At 41.2% G+C, this 19477-nt stretch overlaps 1 protein-coding gene and 1 long non-coding RNA gene across 7 annotated transcripts in view; one reads left to right on the top strand and one right to left on the bottom strand.

The window, feature by feature from the left end:
* MARCHF1 (membrane associated ring-CH-type finger 1) overlaps positions 1-19477 on the bottom strand; it is a 119960-nt gene that overhangs the window by 8302 nt on the left and 92181 nt on the right. For all 6 annotated transcript variants that reach the window (XM_081875477.1, XM_081875473.1, XM_081875474.1 and 3 more), the window contains one exon: positions 17657-17837. In XM_081875477.1, the coding sequence (XP_081731603.1) occupies positions 17657-17837 (181 nt within the window). The remainder of the gene's footprint in view (positions 1-17656; positions 17838-19477) is intronic.
* The window catches only part of LOC309349513, a 103046-nt gene that overhangs the window by 56394 nt on the left and 27175 nt on the right, over positions 1-19477 (top strand). The gene's annotated exons all lie outside the window — the stretch shown is intronic.

The following is a 19477-nucleotide window of genomic DNA, read 5'->3' as shown; positions in this document are numbered from 1 at the left end:
GTGTTACATTGAAATGTTAGGACTAGAAGTGCAGTCTGTTAGACACTAGAGGGTAGCAAAGGACTGTACAAAAGATGTTCCATATTCTCAATGATTTAAGCACAACCATGCATGTCTAGATTAATGTTAAAATATATTTCTTAGAATACTGTATCTAAGCCTCCCTTTCTTCTTTGCAAACTACATAGGATTACAAAAACAGAGTAACTGAAAAACAATTAATCAAAAATAGCATCTAAGAACTTCAATAGTATTTAAAGAAATACTACTGCCTAAAAAATAAAACTGCCTAAAAATGGAAATTAAACGATACCACTGAAAGAAAACCTTCAATTTCAAAAGCAACATATATTTATAGACTGGTTGTTCCATCTGCCAATTATATATTGTTTTCATTTTCAATTATCAGCTCTGTCATTAGACTAAAAGCAAAAAGGGAATTATATTGAACACCATATAGTTTTGACACTGCATTTCATTTTGGCTTGAGCCTTCTATGAAACATGAATCCAAACAGCTGTACCATCATTAAACAGAGTACATTTCCTATTATTTAGGCTTGATTTGTATAGTTGAAATTTAAAATTCCCATACTTTCAAGCAGCTGGCGTTCTTGTTCAATCATACATGTGTCCGTGATCAGATGGGGAAATGTTTGTGCAAAGCAGGTCATGCTCTGATTCTTGTGATCACACCAGCTGGGGAAAGTGAGGTACAGCTGAGAAAATGGCTGATGGCTTTCTCAGTCTGCAATTTAATTTATGCCGTTTCTTGCCACAATTGTGGAACAGCACTTTTGAGATGAAGTGGAACCAGATCATGTGAAACAGTCCTAAAGATTCTGCCTCATTAGTTCTCTTCTGTACTATTTGTTGACACATTTCCACAGAATCGGGGCTTTGCTTTTCTGCCACACTGCTTTAAATACAGGATGCTATCCCAGAGACACTGCTTTTGCCTCAAGAGGCTCAGCATCTCTAAACTTAACTAAGAACATCAGGAGAGCAACAGTGCAGTAGATTCCTCTAGCAAGTGATGAAAAACATTTTTAGTTTGCCTTGGGCAGTCAGCTCACAGTGGTGGTCTGCATAAAATACATTCTTATATTTAGCTGCTGCAAAAGCCACTGCAGTGTAGCAGCTCGGAGAGTTTTATTTACTTTCATTTATTGAGTTTATATACCACCCTTCTTCTGAAAATCACAGGGCAGTTTACATCTTTAAAACATAAAATAAAAACACATGAAGTCTCCAAAACACTTGACTATAAACTTGTTGCTGTTCTTTATTTATATAGTGCTCTCTTACTCAAAGGCTCCCAAAGCGGTCAACAAAATATTAAATAAAAATAGTAACTAAATAAATACAACATAAAACAGCAAAATCACTAAATGACCACCAATGCACCTAGGAGCAAGCCCATGCATAATCAGCCACCCAAAGGAAACTGCCCTTAGCCTCATCATATCCCCCTCCCAGCAAGGAATAATCTGGGTAGCCTTAGACATGTCAGTGTCTCGGAGCCTTAGCTGGCAGCATGGTCATAACAGCCTCCTTTACAGGGTTGCTAAGGTTTGTGGAGAATGCTCTTAAAGCCCTTTGGGCACTTGGAAAAGTATAAATGCCAGGCATTGTTATCTTATTTGTGCATATTAAGCTTGCCAGACACTTGGTGGTGGGGTCTCTCGAGTGCTAGTTCTGCAGAAGATGCACTCCTTTAGAACAGGTTCTTTCACCCCAAGTCACTGCAAGGTGACTGTCCAAAGCAGCATTTTGCAATAAACTTGTTGTTGTTGTTTAGTCATTTAGTCGTGTCTGACTCTTTGTCACCCCATGGACCAGAGAACGCCAGGCACCTCTGTTCTCCACTGCCTCCCGCAGTTTGGTCAAACTCATGCTGGTAACCTCGAAAACACTATCCAACCATCTCATCCTCTGTCGCCCCCTTCTCCTTGTGCCCTCCATCTTTCCCAACATCAGGGTCTTCTCCAGGGAGTCTTCTCTTCTCATGAGATGGCCAAAGTACTGGAGCCTCAGCTTCATGATCTGTCCTTCCAGTGAGCACTCAGGGCTGATTTCCTTAAGAATGGATAGGTTTGATCTTCTTGCAGTCCATGGGACTCTCAAGAGTCTCCTCCAGCACCATAATTCAAAAGCATCAATTCTTCGGCGATCAGCCTTCTTTATGGTCCAGCTCTCACTTCCATACATCACTACTGGGAAAACCATAGTTTTAACTATACGAACCTTTGTGGGCAAGGTGATGTCTCTACTTCTCAAGATGCTGTCTAGGCCTGTCATTGCCCTTCTCCCAAGAAGCAGGCGTCTTTTAATTTCATGGCTGCTGTCACCATCTGCAGTGATCATGGAGCCCAAGAAAGTAAAATCTCTCACTGCCTCCATTTCTTTCCCTTCTATTTGCCAGGAGGTGATGGGACCAGTGGCTATGATCTTCGGGTTTTTTGATGTTGAGCTTCAGACCATATTTTGCGCTCTCCTCTTTCACCCTCATTAAAAGGTTCTTTAATTCCTCCTCACTTTCTGCCATCAAGGTTGTGTCATCTGCATATCTGAGGTTGTTGATATTTCTTCCGGCAATCTTAATTCCGGCTAGGGATTCATCCAGCCCAGCCTTTCGCATGATGAATTCTGCATATAATTTAAATAAGCAGGGAGACAAAATACAGCCTTGTCGTACTCCTTTCCCAATTTTGAACCAATCAGTTGTTCCATATCCAGTTCTAACTGAAGCTTCTTGTCCCACATAGAGATTTCTCAGGAGACAGATGAGGTGATCAGGCACTCCCATTTCTTTAAGAACTTGCCATAGTTTGCCGTGGTCAACACAGTCAAAGGCTTTTGCATAGTCAATGAAGCAGAAGTAGATGTCTTTCTGAAACTCTCTAGCTTTCTCCATAATCCAGCGCATGTTTGCAATTTGGTCTCTGGTTCCTCTGCCTCTTCTAAATCCAGCTTGCACTTCTGGGAGTTCTTGGTCCACATACTGCTTGAGCCTTCCTTGTAGAATTTTAAGCATAACCTTGCTAGCATGTGAAATGAGTGCAATTGTGTGGTAGTTGGAGCATTCTTTGGCACTGCCCTTCTTTGGGATTGGGATGTAGACTGATCTTCTCCAATCTTCTGGCCACTGCTGAGTTTTCCAAACTTGCTGGCATATTGAGTGTAGCACCTTAACAGCATCATCTTTTAAAATTTTAAATAGTTCAGCTGGAATACCATCACTTCCACTGGCCTTGTTATTTGCAGTGCTTTCTAAGGCCCATTTGACTTCACTCTCCAGGATGTCTGGCTCAAGGTCAGCAACCACACTACCTGGGGTATACGAGACATCTATATCTTTCTGGTATAATTCCTCTGTGTATTCTTGCCACCTTTTCTTGATGTCTTCTGCTTCTGTTAGTTCCTTTCCACTTTTGTCCTTTATTATGGCAATCTTTGTACGAAATCTTTCTTATCTCCAATTTTCTTGAACAGATCTCTGGTTCTTCCCATTCTATTGCTTTCCTCTATTTCTTTGCATTGCTCGTTTAAGAAGGCCTTCTTATCTCTCCTTGCTATTCTTTGGAAATCTGCATTCAATTTCCTGTATCTTTCACTATCTCCCTCGCATTTTGCTTGCCTTCTCTCCCCCGCTATTTGTAAGGCCTCATTGGACAGCCACTTTGCTTTCTTGCATTTCCTTTTCATTGGTATTGTTTTCGTTGCTGCCTCCTGTATAATGTTGCGAGCCTCCATCCATAGTTCTGCAGGCACTCTGTCCACCAAATCTAAATCCTTAAACCTGTTCCTCACTTCCACTGTGTATTCATAAGGGATTTGATTTAGATTGTATCTTACCGGCCCAGTGGTTTTTCCTACTTTCTTCAGTTTAAGCTTGAATTTTGCTATAAGAAGCTGATGATCTGAGCCACAGTCAGCTCCAGGTCTTGTTTTTGCTGACTGTATAGAGCTTCTCCATCTTTGGCTGCAGAGAATATAATCAATCTGATTTCGATGCTGCCCATCTGGTGATGTCCATGTGTAGAGTCGTCTCTTGCGTTGTTGGAAAAGTGTGTTTGTGATGACCAGCTTGTTCTCTTGACAGAACTCTATTAGCCTTTGCCCTGCTTCGTTTAGATCTCCAAGGCCAAACTTGCCAGTTGTTCCTTTTATCTCTTGACTCCCTACTTTAGCATTCCAATCCCCTATAATGAGAAGAACATCCTTTGGTGTCACTTCTATAAGGTGTTGTAAGTCTTCATAGAATTGGTCAATTTCAGTTTCTTCAGCACCAGTAGTTGGTGCATAAACTTGGATTACTGTGATGTTAAAAGGTCTGCCTTGGATTCGTATCGAGATCATTCTATCATTTTTGAGATTGCATCCCAGTACAGTTTTCGCCACTCTTTTGTTGACTATGAGGGCCACTCCATTTTTTTTATGGGTTTCTTGCCCACAGTAGTAGATATGATGGTCATCCAAACTGAATTAGCCCATCCCCGTCCATTTTAGTTCACTGATGCCCAGGATGTCAATATTTATTCTTGCCATCTCATTTTTGACTACCTCCAACTTACCCAGGTTCATGGTTCTTACATTCCAAGTTCCTATGCAATATTTTTCTTTACAGCATTGGACTTTCCTTTCGCTTCCAGGCATATCTGCAACTGAGCATCCTTTCGGCTTTGGCCCAGCCACTTCATCAGCTCTGAATCTACTTGTACTTGCCCTCCGCTCTTCCTCAGTAGCATGTTGGACACCTTCCGACCTGAGGGGCTCATCTTCCAGCGTCATAACTTTTATATGCCTGTTGTCTTTGTCCATGGAGTTTTCTTGGCAGGGATACTAGAGTGGCTAGCCGGTTCCTCCTCCAGGTGGCAATAAACTAGCCCCACTCAAACATCCAGGGCATGCAATGATAATTCAGTGAATCGGGAGAACTCACTCAGCCTGCCTTTATTGTCATGCCTATGCTGGCTCCTCCCCAAAGCTATCCACATGTTTAAGTGCATGGCTGCATGGGGCAGGCTGCCAAGACATGTAAGCTCTCCCCATGAGTTAGAAACTTGAGCGCTCAGGGTTCCAGCTCACAGGGACAGCCTACTCATACAGAGTCAGTAGTCTTTATACTGCATCAGACCACTCACATTGTCCATTTTTGAGTAGCAGGCTCTCCCAAGAGTTTTGTAGTCTTGCCACCTGAGATCCTTTTAAGTGGACATATCAGGGCTTAAACCTGGGGCTTACGGCCTGCAAAGCATTCACTCTATTAGACAGCTGTTTAAAACAATCATGTTTAGATTCATCAAGCAAGCTTCCCCAGAACCACAGAGGCATCCTCTTCCCTTTCAAAATACGTTCTGAATTTGTGCAACAGCTCTCAGAAAAGCATAGGCATTTCTTCATCAATGTTGTATAGCAAGCCTCCTGCCTCATGCACATGATCTCCATCAAGGCCTCCCATAACCTCCAGCTAAATGAAAAGGTTTGGCTCACAGTAATTTATGTACTCCTATAATTTTGCATCTAATTACAAGCTTCCAAACCATATGCTATTTACATAGACAATTTTGTCATTTAGAGATGCAATCAGTCTGTGTGAGAGAGGGAGAGAGGGAGAGAGAGAATATAATTAAAAGTGCAAATGTAGAGACATTTCATAACTGTAGTACCCTAGAACTGCTTGCAACAGGGGAAAACATACCTTTGTAGTGAGCTTCAAAAAGAATGAAGATGATAAAGAAGGCACCTCAGAGCACAAGAAATTCAGTAATCTGCTAGCAAAGGAGAAATGACAGCTCCAAGTCCAGGTCAGTTACTGTCCTGAATGCTAGTGCCATTGAAGCAACTCAGAGAACTGAGTGGTTCAAAGGGGACATTCTAGGAATGTAGTGCATGATCACATAGCAAAAGGGCAAAAGATCACAGTGAGGAATGGCATCTGCATTTTGTCACATTCCCAGGCTTCTTGTCAGGGAAATTTTAAGGCTGAGAAAATGTGTTAACAAACAGTAAAAGGTAAAGGACCCCTGGATGGTTAAGTCCAGTCAAAGGTGACTATGGGGTGCTGCGCTCATCTCGCTTGTCAAGCTGAGGGAGCTAGTGTTTGTCCACAGAAAGCTTTCTGCATCATGTGGCCAGCATGACTAAATTGCTTCTGGCACAACAGGACACCGTGATAAGTGCCAGAGCACATGGAAACGCTATTTACTTTCCTGCCATAGCGGTACCAATTTATCTACTTGCACTGGTATGCTTTTGAACTGCTAGGTTGGCAAAAGCTGGGACAGAGCAACAGGAGCTCACCCCACCGCGTGAATTTGAGCCGCCAACCTTCTGATCAGCAAGCCCCAGAGGCTCAGTGGTTTAGACACAGTGCCACCCAAGTCCCTGGACAAATAGCACAGAAGTCTGTTATAGGCTGTGGCCTGGTTCATGCATCGTGCTAAAACAAGCCTCAGGTTAGCATGAACACGTGAGCTTCGGGATGAGTGCACAGCAGCTTTGCTCCTCCCTGCCACCCCTCTTTATATAATTTTTTAAAATTGAAACTTTTCAAAATATAATAAAAAAATCAAACTAATCTAAATGAAAAGAAGGAACAGAGAGAGGGGGGAAGGAAGTTAACAACAAAAAACAGAGAGCCCTCTGTCAGAGGTAGATCTTAACCCTTGTCCCACACAAATTGGGGTGTACCATCCCAGCTCTCACCTGGGAACTTCCCTTTCTTCTCCCAGCCCCCCCTCCGCCGCCAAATATCTTCCATTCCCTGCCTCTCATGCAGGGTCCTTCATCAGATATCCATCACCTTCCTGTCAGTATCCTCATTAACCCTGAATAGAGGACATTAAAACAAACAAGTTCATGTTGAGCAAAGCAGCTACAAGCTCCTCTCTGGGAGCCTGGTGTTCACACCAAGCTAAAATTTGGCTATGTGCATGAGGCCTGTGAAATTCACCAATGACTTGTTAGCAGTCTTGTAACAGTGCCGATTTCCCACTGTAGAGATGTGCTGGATTTGTTCTTCCCAACATCTGATCATTGGCAATTGCCTCTCACAGCCCTATAACTGAAGACACAAAAATCGAAATTGTTCCGACTTACTGGTCAAATTTTCTACATATATGGAAATGGATATAATTAACTTCCAGTCTATATACCTGCCAACATTTCACAGATGCACAGTTGTGGTTCTTTGTTAACTCCAACTTTCTTAATCATTGTGTTATACGTTTTCCCCACTGTTTAAAAATGGAAGGAGAAGGCCACTATATTTCTAATTAGATTTCCTCGGGTGCAATTAAATACACTCATGGTAGCAGGAAAAGCACAGAACCTTTGCAGAGAGGGACATGCAGCCTCTTTCTCCATGAATTCAGAATGCAAGCCAAAACTATATCAGGTAAATTATGAGAAGCAAGGCTTTCATTACATTTTTCTACTGCTGTTAAAGCTGTTGAAACATCAGGTGTGACCTACATTCTGTAGGTGCATGCCATTCCCTTCCATGATTTGTAAACCTCTTTCTTGGTGGCAAACAGATCACCTCTACTTGTGTAGGTTGTGAGAGAGGCATGCTATCCCACACATGGTGGGGCCGACTGCAGACAGAGAGCCTTTATGGCAGATCACAGTGTGAACCAGCCTGCACCTAAAACTGAGATCTGTGACCTATTTTTTTGTTCAAATGTTTGCCATGGAAAGCCTGCACTGTAAAAACTAGTGGGCATGATCATTTATATACAAATTGGCAATAGCTGTCTGTTTATTGCTAAAAAAATTAAAAAGGCTGTATCAGGAGGACTTGTTTCCTCAAGGCATCACAACCAGATTTAAATGCTGTAGAATTGGTTTAACTTTAAAAGCCTTAATATACACACCTTCCCCTGAGACTCTAGCTGTTCTCCATAACAACATGATAGCCAATAAAGAAAAGGGAAATATTGTGCATAACGGTTAAGTATTTAACCTTATGTATTACCAGGAAAGACAGTGATTTAAGGTGGGCCATGTCTGAGGCACAATTTACTAGTGGAAAGAAAACACTGAAGCTGGTTGCCTTGACAACGTGCCGCAGCAGTGCTGAAAATTAAAGGAAACATAGGCCTCTCTGTCATGGGAAAGGCTTGCAAAGCATCCACCAAATTAGGTTAAAAGAAAACTAATCCTACAGCAAATCAGTGTTACCTGTCCTAAGCAATATCAGCCATCACTTTTTATCATGATCCTTGTTATAAAACTGATGGGAAATCAGAGTGATTTATATAAGCCAACGGTAATAGGTAGAGCCACAACAACAACAATACGTTATGGTGTTGAGAGCTCAAAAGTTTCTGATTTCTCCCAGGAAATTGTGCAGGTCACTAGAGGTTCTTTGTGGAACCTACAGTACTGAGGGAAAAGGAGAGAATTCAAAGAGGGACTAGTTTAATTTCTCAGCAGCATCTCCCATAGCTCTCCCTGCAGGGAATACTGCTTTCAAGAGCCAATACTGCACGGCATGGTTTTAAATAATGAGAGTAAATAAGAAAGATCAAAGTGAAGCTATGTTTTAAAACAAGACATCAATATCATTCAACAGCCTAGTTACTTTGTAGCTCACAGTACCCAAAGCCTAATTTTCTCTGTAAACACTGGATTCTGAAGCAGACTCACCAATATATCTGTGCATTCCTGTTTTATTTGCTACTTAAATATATTACTGACTTCAGGGCATTAATTGAATCCCGTTTCAAACAAAGCATGCTATCAAGCTATTTGAACCAAGGAGCCAAATATTTCAAATATCTTTGACAGAATCCTTTGATTGAAAGTATGTTGTTATTATTGTTGTATGCCTTTCGGCAGGGGAAAAAATTAAAAGGCCCATTGATTTCAGCAGGACTTACTGCTATGTAATGGACTGCAGCTCTGGAATGAAAAGTAACTCTTGGCATAACACTACATACCTGTATAGATAATATAATGTTCCTAATTGGTTAACTGTGGTTAAACAAAAAGTATTATGGACTCCCTCCTCACCACCATCGCTCTTCCAGAAAACCAGTTCCTCCACCGTACCCATGTGTGACTAACTGCTTCCAATGCAGTCACATAGGTGGAACTAACTAGAGTTTCTATTTGGCTTCAGATCTGAAATAGCTTTCATTGGTTTTAGATAAGCTAAAGGGGAAACATTTGCCTAGTTTGAACCATGATTAATGTTGTCAATATGATTAAGCATGATTAGGCCCAGTTGGAGGAATTCCCCAAAGCTGAATTGGTTAAGATGTTACATCTGCCCAGGCAGTAAGCTGATATCGTCAGGGCTGGCCCTCTCGCTAAGTTGAGCCTCTTGTCTTGAGATGATGGCAAATTGATGCCCCCAATGCATTCACCACTGCCTTCCTCCTGCCTGCAGGGCTACCAAGCACCAAGGCTTGCTTTCTCATGCTGCCTTCCAGGCTGTCTGGCCCCTGGTCGGTTGTCAAGTGGCTGATGACAGCTGCCTAGGACTTCAGGAATGCCAACACCAGTTTGCCACTGCAACAAATTGGTGGTGGACCTCCTAATGTGCTCTCTGGGTTACAACCTTTGCCTTGACCTATTGTGTGCAAAGCTGCCCAGAGAGTGCCTCTTTAAAGTTAACTACTACTACTGTGAAACTTTAAACAGTATTTACTGCTGCAGCCTGCCAACAAAGATTCTGAGATCACCTTACCCACAATGTCATGCTTTGGGGACAGACGCTTCTGTAGAGAGAAATATTGTGGGAAATGATGGCCCTGGATGGAAGCAAAAACAACAAAGATCCAAGAGTTCAAAGAGATGAAGCACTTTCTCTAGGAGGAAAGCTAATGTGCTTGGGCCTTTTTACTCTAGAAAAATATGACTGGTGGGGGGCATTCTCAAGATTTATAAAATTATGAATGGTATGGGAAAATGGATAGGGAGGACTTTTTTTCCACCAACATTCTCAGTAGCCTGCCTACCTCTAAGGTTTGGAAGGAATGTAGAGTTTTATGCATGTGCCAATGTATGTGCCTTGAATTTCACCCCACATGGCAGAAAGGCTGTGCTGGATAATCTCCAGCTGGCACAAGGTGTAACTATGCTGGTAAAGTACCTTCCCAAACAGGAGCAAACCTGTATGACCCAGTGGGTATAACTGAAAAGTGGGATTTCTAATTAATGTCTGACCCTAAAATATAAGCTAAAACATTGGATGTAACTGTTAACTGGGAGAAAAATGCTTGCTCATGTAAGTCAGCTTTAAAAGCTATTGTGGATTTGGGGTTGTTTTTTGTCTATGAGTCAGCTGCCTGTGAAGTCAGGACATCTGATACTGTTGCATTGCACTGCCCCCCAGAAATGAACCAGAAAGCCCTTGCAGACAGGGACCTGTGCGTGTACACTGCCATTCCTAAATTTCAAAATCTATGGGTCATCATTCAAAGGAAAGAAATATGCTCGTATTCACCCCTCCCGAAAGACTAAGAAAAACGGGAACAATGTGTTTCAAAAGAAATATAAACCTCAGAGACCAAATGTCTATAAATAAATAAAACCAAAGAATTTTTCATTTGAAAAGTAGTCATAGCAAAAAGCTTTGGGGAAATCTCTGTTTGGAGATACATTACTGTGTTTATGTACATTTTAATTCTGTCATCCATTCCATATGGATCACAGTAGCATGTTGATTGCCTTTATATTTTTATCATGTTTCACGCTTCAGATACCAGATTAAATATACATCCGGTTCTCAGTTCTTTTTTAAAAGGGGGAAATAGTTTCTCTCAGGAGTGCAGAGATATCCCGTGATGAAAGGAGGTCAACAAAAAACAACACTAAAACAAATGAATTGTATAATTTAGAATCTCTGCACTGCGTTGCAAATCTACTTTCTAGTTTTCAAATACAGAATGGGAAAGCAAATTAAACTACTTTAAAGCCATTAATAATGGTAATTAACATGGGAGAGGGGAAGATGATAATATACAGCAAACACTTTTTCCTCTATAACCCTGCTCTTCCACTGCTGTCATGAGTGCTTGCTCAAAAGTACCCCTCTGCTTTTTGAAATGTGATTGGTAGGGACATGGAACAAAGGCTTTCCAGCTGCATTGTCCATGCTGTGTGACTCCCTATCCAAGATGGGCCAACTGGCCGCCTCTTTACTGGTGTTTGGTATATTGTTATGAACATTTGTTTTGCTATGTCTTTGGATTGATTTGATTTCATGGAATTGTAGAGTTGGAAGGGACCCTAGTCCAATCCCCCTACAATGTAGGAATACACAGCTGTCCCATATGGGGATCAAACTTGCAACCTTGGCATTATCAGCACCACGCTCTAACCAACTGAGCTATGCTGCAAGGGTGACAACCAGCCTTTTGGCCACACACCATATTGAATGAAACATAAATTTCACATTTGATCAAAACTGTACACTAAATGTAAATTTAAAGTTAGCATTTGATGAGTACATCTGATCAACATATATGAATTTGAAAGCTTAATGCTTCATAGAATTGCAGGACTACAAACTTGGAAGGTACCACAGAGGCCCATCTAGACCAACCCACTGCAGTGCAGGAATCCTGCCCACAGCTGTCCCTGGGTGGGCTCAAACCAATGACCTTCTGGTTAATAGCCAGATGTGCTGACCCACTGCAGCTCATCAAAGGCCTCCTTTCTTATTTATCTATGAAAATATTTATGTCTTTCAACCCCACTGAAGCCTAAGGTATGCCCAAAACATCAAGTTTGAAAACAATGAAACAAATAAATATAAAATCTATTAAATAATAGAACAGAAATGTAGACTCCTAAAATCACAGAGCAGCAGGGGGAAAATACACAAGACAATGCTGGTTCACTACAGCTGCTTTTAAGACTTATCCAGACCCAGCTCCCTTTCATAGTTATTAAGGACAGATTTACCTGATGTCTTCAACTTTGTTGAAATTAAATGAGATAGGCATGTATTGTTGGTTTGAGACATAAAAGCTCAGAATTTACTTTTTTTTTTCCACCCATCAATCATGCTAAAATAAGTTCCTTTTAATGGCAAGCCTGTATGTGTTGTAACTAGAAAAGCAGACGGTATGATAATAATCTGAGCTTAGATTCAATATAATTAACAGTTATAAGAGAGCAGCACTCGGAATGTTACAAGGATGTTATAATAAAGCCAATCACAGCAGAAACAAACTTCAGTAATCTGGGCACAAGAAATAGGATATGCAGCATTTCAGCTTCCATTTTCTGCTGCACACCTAGAATGTTTCTGTACAGTACCAGACACTGAACTTTCATGCAGAATTGATCTTTTTGGAAAGACATAGCTTTCCCCACTTTAAAACAGGAAATATTTTTAGGCCCCAAGGCTAAAAAATACAATGATCCAACCTGTAACACCAGGGAAATGTGATCCTGGCAAAGTGCTTTTGAAATTAATAAAATTAATTTTAAAAGTGTGTTTTTGGAGGGTTGTCCCAATGACCCTGCTCCAGAAAGAGTTACCCTTGCCAAACACAGAGACCTCATTGACTTCAGCTGTATTGAGATGTGACCAACTGTGGCCAATGCCTTCTGAAGAATATCTTTTCAAGAAGTAAAGAGAAATTTGGGGTTTACAGTGATCTCTAAGTTTTGGACTTGGAGTACGGTGGTGTCAAGCAGTTAATGAAAACCTTTCAACTATGAGTAGCCCCCCCCCCCCTCAATTAAAATCCACACAAAAGGTACAATATAATTATGTTATTGTGTGCATGGCAGGGTCTTTTCAGGGTACAATTCAGGTGCCAGGCTCTTCCTTCCAGAGGGAGAGGGAAGAGAAAACGGCAGATGAATTTTGAAAGTTGGCTACTATTCCACTATAGAACTAAATTATGATCCCAATTACAATCTGAATTGTAAAAAATTGTGGCTCTTTCTGGGTCTGATGGTAAAGAGCAAATAGTGTTTCTGTACTGTAGCACTTAATACTGTTAAGTTGATGATCAGAATAGTAAATAAAACTTCATAGGCTTCATTGACACTTATTAGAAACTGAGTTCAAATCACAGCAGCTTTACATCTTCTAGCTCAAAATATTTATCATACAAGGATTTGTTTCAGATTCTACTGTTTGATTCATATTCAGTTTCAGATTTGATTCAGATTCTACTGTTGAAGAAATATCACTTCCAGAAGGGAGCTGGAAGTATGACTAGCTGGCCAAAAATGCAGAGCAAAGTGCAGGGACACAGTGAACAACTGTGCAAAAATTATTGTCACCAAACCAGTCAGTGAAAATTTAATCAACACTTGCAAGGGGTGAAGAGTGAGAGGAGCCTGTAATGACTTAGATAAAACTTAAATTGTCTGTATTAAATCCTACCATTAGTTGCATACATGTCACAAATTCCAGGAATTCACCTTCCTTCCTTCCTTCACTAATGTCAAAAGTGAAAAGGGACTTGGCTACAGCCAGCTATGACCATTACTTTCTGGCACTCTTATATTAAATAATAACAACAACATATTAATTTTCATTACCAGCATAAAGCTTTTGGGACTGAAGGATAGTGGTGTGTGTGTGTGTGTGTGTGTGTGTGTGTGTGTGTAATGTGTAGCACCACCGCAAACTCTTTTCAGACAATGTTTGGATTGGGCCAAGAATGTGATTCTGCAAGTCACTTATCAACTTCAGGTCCCCTTTTGAAACAAATGGATAGAGATCTTTTGGGGAACCAAAATAAAAGGAAGCAAGCAGAGGAACAGGGAAGTGTGCTCCCTGGTGCAGAAAAATGTGGTTATAGGATTATGCTACATGTAACAAGTCAGTGAATAACAGGGTCAGCCCAATACATTTTGCTGCCTGAGGCAAAGAACAAAGTAGTATCCCCCCACTTCTACTCCATGCACAGAAGCTGAATAGACAGGGAGTTGAGTCTAGTGATGGGATAGTGTCCTGCAATTGTGTGAAAGGTACCTCATAGGCCACAAATATCTCTCTCTCTCTCTCTCTCTCTCTCTCTCTCTCTCTCTCTCTCTCACACACACACACACACACACACACACACCCAGAGCCTTTCCATGGCTTTAAAAATGCTGCAACTGCACACAAACACAGACAAAGCGCAGAATGTGGCTTCCTAATATATTTCTTTCACTTTGCTCTTTCTCCTTGCTTTCTAAAGCGCAGTTCTAGCACTTCTGGTTTAGAAGATATGTTCAAAGGTATATTGGCAACAACGCCCGGTGAAATCTCAAAAACTGGCAGGGTTGCTGAGTAAGATTTCCAGGGTCAGACTGCAAAGATTTGCAAAGTGTACACTGGTTGCAACATTGTATTTTTGGTTCACAGAATTTCGGTTACCATAGTGCCAAAATCTGTGTAGTGTCTCAATAGTCCTGAGTCCTTCACACACAGAATATCCAGAATTTCAACAAACTACACTTATGCATACCGTGGATAGGGAGCACCATGATTTATCCAGCCAAAAAAGCAGCCTGGCATTTGCTCTAGGGTGAAGGGAGCACTGAGACAGAAGGGATGGCAAATCCCATGTGAGCCCTGTCCTCCCTCTGGAAGGCAGCTAAATGTGCAGTGATATCAATAGGTTCTTGTGTCTTGAGCCATTTTCCATATCTTGGCTATAGGGTCTCCCTAAGGGGATGCCTCCTTATTGAACCGTATCTATACATTTAAAAGCCCCCCCACCGCAAGAATCCAGGGAACTGGAGTTTGTTAAGGGGGCTGGTAATTCCAGTTCTAATAAATAGTTCCCAGGAATCGGGGCGGGTGGGGCAGGGATGCTTTGAATGTGCTTTAAATATAAGTTGCCTATGCAGCCTAGTGCAAGTCTAAGTGCACTTGGATGGGGCTATTTTTTACCTTTTCAAGTATACTGTAAGATGCAGGGGGGGGGAACAGGGTTCCTTGATCTGGAACAGGTGAAGGATGCTAATCACTAAGATTAATCTACTGCCCCATTTACTACCATTGTTACACCCTGATGTTAAGCTCTTTGTGGCATATTGTGAGCTTTATGGAGTCTTATAGGCTGGACTTCCAGCTACAAGAATTCTTAAGTTAGGACTGTGAGGGCTGTCCTATAAAATTATGAACATCTGATAGCAATATAAAGCTAACTATTCAAGTATATGGAACACTTTCACCAGTACAAAGGGTATATGAATATTGTCTGTAAAATTCACTGAACCCAACAACAAGAAGGTACAGCAAGGACCGAGGAGTTTTTTAATGGCTCTGCGATTCCAGAAGGTGTGACATAGTACATTTTTGTCTGAAAACGCTTCTCTGTTTTCTAGCATTCCTCCGTATGTAGAAATGGTAGCCAAGAAAAACCTGCTATGCTCCTGTTAAAATGACCTGTAGAAGTTGGAAGCAAACTCTTACTGATTTCATTGTGAACAGCTTCACACCTACTCTAATGGTTCCGACAAGATTCTTGTGAGTCTGCACTATGAAGGGGAGGAGGAGGAATGTGCATAATGGTTTATATATTTGTTATGTTCAAATGACTGAGTGGGATTAGTGAAGAGTTCAGAAAGATTACTGAGATAAATTGGAGACATCAGAAATTACCGAAGGTTCAGATTTCAGCTTGTGTAAACTGTCATGGCTGTTAATGTATACATAGCTATTAGTGTAGAACATATTAAGGGCTGATCAATATATGGACCCCTTGAGTTCTGCCTCTGCAGGGACAAGCAAAAACACTTGGTTTATAATCAAGCTTCCATTAATTCTGTAACATGCTCAGTAGAGAGAAGAGCAATTTCACACAAGACAGACACTGTAGATTATTTGGCAGAAAGATATAACAAGGCCTGTTTGAATTCTGTGATAAATAAAAATAAATAAATCCATAATTCTGAGCCGAAGTACCCTACATTCTGCAACATGAAAAGCAGAATTTTGCAAACTATATATTATTTTTAAGATTTCCCCGATTTCCCCTCTCATTGTGAATGATTTATTCTCCTTCTATCAGTCACACAGATAGGAAGCTTTATTGTTTACTGAAGCTGCACACTCTGACCACTGGAAACCTCAAGCAAGTCCTTTGGCTTCTGACATTTCACTAGCTATTGCTCACACACTTTCAAGCATATTTTGCAATAGAAGAGCTAGAGACATGCTTTTTTAGAAATTAAAGCTAGGAAACTTGGGGATCTTGATCTATTATTCCTGGTGAATAACACATATGGCTGCTTTTCTGGTCGTCTATGGAATTATGGCATACATACAGGGGTGTGGGGGGTGTATAAGCAAACCTTTTATTAGCTTTTTGGTGTGTCTTAATTCTGCAAAGTGCATAATTATTTTCATAAAATAATTTTCATATATTTTATTAATTCAAGTAAGCAAGAACCTGGCATTTGCAAACTTTGGAATTTGGTGAGAAACTTTGGCAGTCGAATTCAAAAACTGGAGAAATTGTGCTGATGTGGAAACCCTCAAATAAATATGTGATTTCTGAAAGCCAAGGGATCAGTCTGTCCTCTTGAGGATTATACTATGGATGAATAATATCTGGTAATGGTAGCAATGTAATTAACAAGAATAATCATGTGTATGACTTTTAGATAATAACGTTACAGGCTCACTGTACAATATGCTGCGAACAAGATAGAGTGGGGGACGGGACACAGGTGTGCTTGGCAAGGAGTTAAAAGGTTAGGAGTAAAATGAAAAAAAGAGTGAGGAACAGGGCCAAGGACAGTGGACTGAAGGCAGAGGGCCCAAAGCAATGGTTGGGGGATGGGTCAGTTATATGAAGCCAGCTGCATATAAGGAAACTGGATACATCTAGGGATAAAGGTAAAGGTACCCCTGACCATTAGGTCCAGTCGTGACTGACTCTGGGGTTGCGGTGCTCATCTCGCTTTACTGGCCAAGGGAGCCGGTGTACAGCTTCCGGGTCATGTGGCCAGCATGACTAAGCCGCTTCTGGTGAACCAGAGCAGCACACGGAAACGCCGTTTACCTTCCCACTGGAGCAGTACCTATTTATCTACTTGTACTTTGACGTGCTTTCGAACTGCTAGGTTGTCAGGAGCAGGGACCGAGCAACTGGAACTCACCCCGTTGCAGGGATTTAAACCAGCGACCTTCTGATTGGCAAGTCCTAGGCTCTGTTGTTTAACCCACAGCGCCACCCGCGTCCCTACATCTAGGGATACAATGTGGCAAAACTGAGTAGACTATCCAATTTGGGACCATGGGCCAAGGACTCCAAAATAATTGAATTGGCATGATTTGAAAGTGAGGGAGACTTGATTTTTCCACACCGATTTCAGCAAAGCAGCAACTGACTGCAAGATTTGTCGTATGTACTTGATTAGCTTAATACAGAGTCTCAATCAAGGTAACCGGAAATGAGCAACCTCAGAAACAGTAATACAATAATTTGCGTTAAGCATATGCATAAGAAATATGCATCGTAATATTCCAGCGGAAGGAAATTAAAACAAATAGCAGTTATAAGATGACAAAGCTGAAATATGAGAACTGATACAGCACGAGATCGATGGTATTGTAAAATACACACTCACAGAGCTGCATGCATCAAACAAAGCAGAAGAAAGGATGACCTAGACTGGAAATGTTAACTTCAGCTTTGGCAGCTCACATGGGCTGGATTTAATTCTTAGCACCGTACCTTTCGAAGAGGCTTGAGCTTGGTCTCCATTATGAAGTCATACTTGCAGAGTTCACAGCAGCGTGTGTCTGAACTCTTAATCCACTGATGCAGACAGGCCTGATGAACAAAACGCAGGGTCCCTGTGCAGCGACACGGTGTGATGAGGGGGCTTTCGTCATCTCCCTCACAGTGACAGATCCTGACAGGAAGGACAGCAACAACGAGTAAGCAAAGGTAGAGTTTATTTGCACTGCCTTTCATACCAAGAGCTGACATTCAAAACACTCCGAAAGTGCTCAACCTTTGAGATTAGATCTGAGAAATGTATTCCTTTTCCTGTTTGTTGCTTAGTTACTATATGTTCCATTTTTAGCATTACTCAGACATGGAAACATACAAGGTTTCCCCAATGACACATATCAAACTCTCCTTCTCCCACCTTAATATTTTAATATAATGTGGCTAATTGAACCCAGCAGCTCTGGGCTTGTATGCTCCTTCTTGCATGGCAATTCCATGCTTCCTACTTTGGTTCGCAATCAAACCATAGTTTAATTTGCTGGCTCAGAGAAATGGTTAAGTGTTGTTTTTTGTAAGCTAGAATAGGAACTCCTGTGCATAGCATCACTGTGCATGATTGAAATTGGGTAATAGGAGGGAATATGTTGGCCCAAGGCTCCTGACAGCTTGTTCATGGAACCTGATTTTGATGTTCCACTGTGTTCAATAGGATTTACTCCCTAGGACCAAAGGCTAACACTCCCACTTAGATAAATGGTACCTAGATGTGTCCTTAACTGGACTGAATCCTGCCTACTGTTGAAAATTAAGTTCAACACTTTTAAACATAGTTTACACTAGAATTCTATGCATGCTTACTTGGAATTACGCATTAACTGTGTTCAATTGTATTTGCTGTCATGCAAGTGCGTACAGGATTGCAGTTTATGGCTCTTGAAATTCCAACGCATATCGTAGTCATACGAAGGAAATGCAATCTGCATCTCATCTAGTTTTGTGCTGAAGTTGCAACAGCTCTGAGTAAGATGGAATTGGAATCACCTTCAAAGATGGGCTATTTTCACTCAAAAATGTAAATGACTGCAACTGTAAATGTGTATCCAGTTTTAATTTAGGGGGAAAGTTTGGCCCAACTATTTGGTTGTGGTCCTGTAGAAGTGCATAGGTTCAACTGAGAGTTAGTATTGTGTGGTGGTTAGTGTTAAACCAAGACCTAGGAGATCAGGGTTGAAATCCCAACACAGCCATAAAACCCAACACTACCTCACAGGATTACTGTCAGGAGGAAACAGGGATGAGGAGAACTATGTGCACCACCTTGACCTGCTTGGAGGAAAGTTGGGATATAAATATAGTAAAATATAAATATATGGGATTTATGAACAAGTAACCATGGACACAATCCAGTTCTCATGAGCTCAGTAAATGGACTAGGTGGTATTTAGCAGGGGGGGAGAGGGAGGGAAAAGAAGAGACCAACAAGTTCCCACATGGCCCTAGCCAAATCCATTACTACCCACCCCATCGACAGTGCCTCATCCTTTAGAAATAACTTACCAAAAAGTGGGGAAAGAGGGAAGGAAGTTTTCCTTGGCACTAATGCATTTTCCAATTGATCCTGTTCCTTAAGGGCAGCATTGAAAGAAACAGTTTCCTGTCTGGAAACTGTTTCTTTCAATGGTAGGAAACAGTATGAAGCCCATGTAAGATCAACACATAAATCCATCATCAATCTACATAGGGGTTTCACTCTGTTTCCTACATAGAAAGTGTTTTCAGTGCAGGAAATCTGTAATGTGTGAAGCAACCCTGAGTAAA

The sequence above is a fragment of the Podarcis erhardii genome (assembly GCF_964252035.2).
Source record: "Podarcis erhardii genome assembly, chromosome: 9".
NCBI lineage: Eukaryota > Metazoa > Chordata > Lepidosauria > Squamata > Lacertidae > Podarcis > Podarcis erhardii.
Note: the sequence above shows the minus strand (reverse complement) of the source record. Positions and strands in the feature narration are given on the sequence as shown.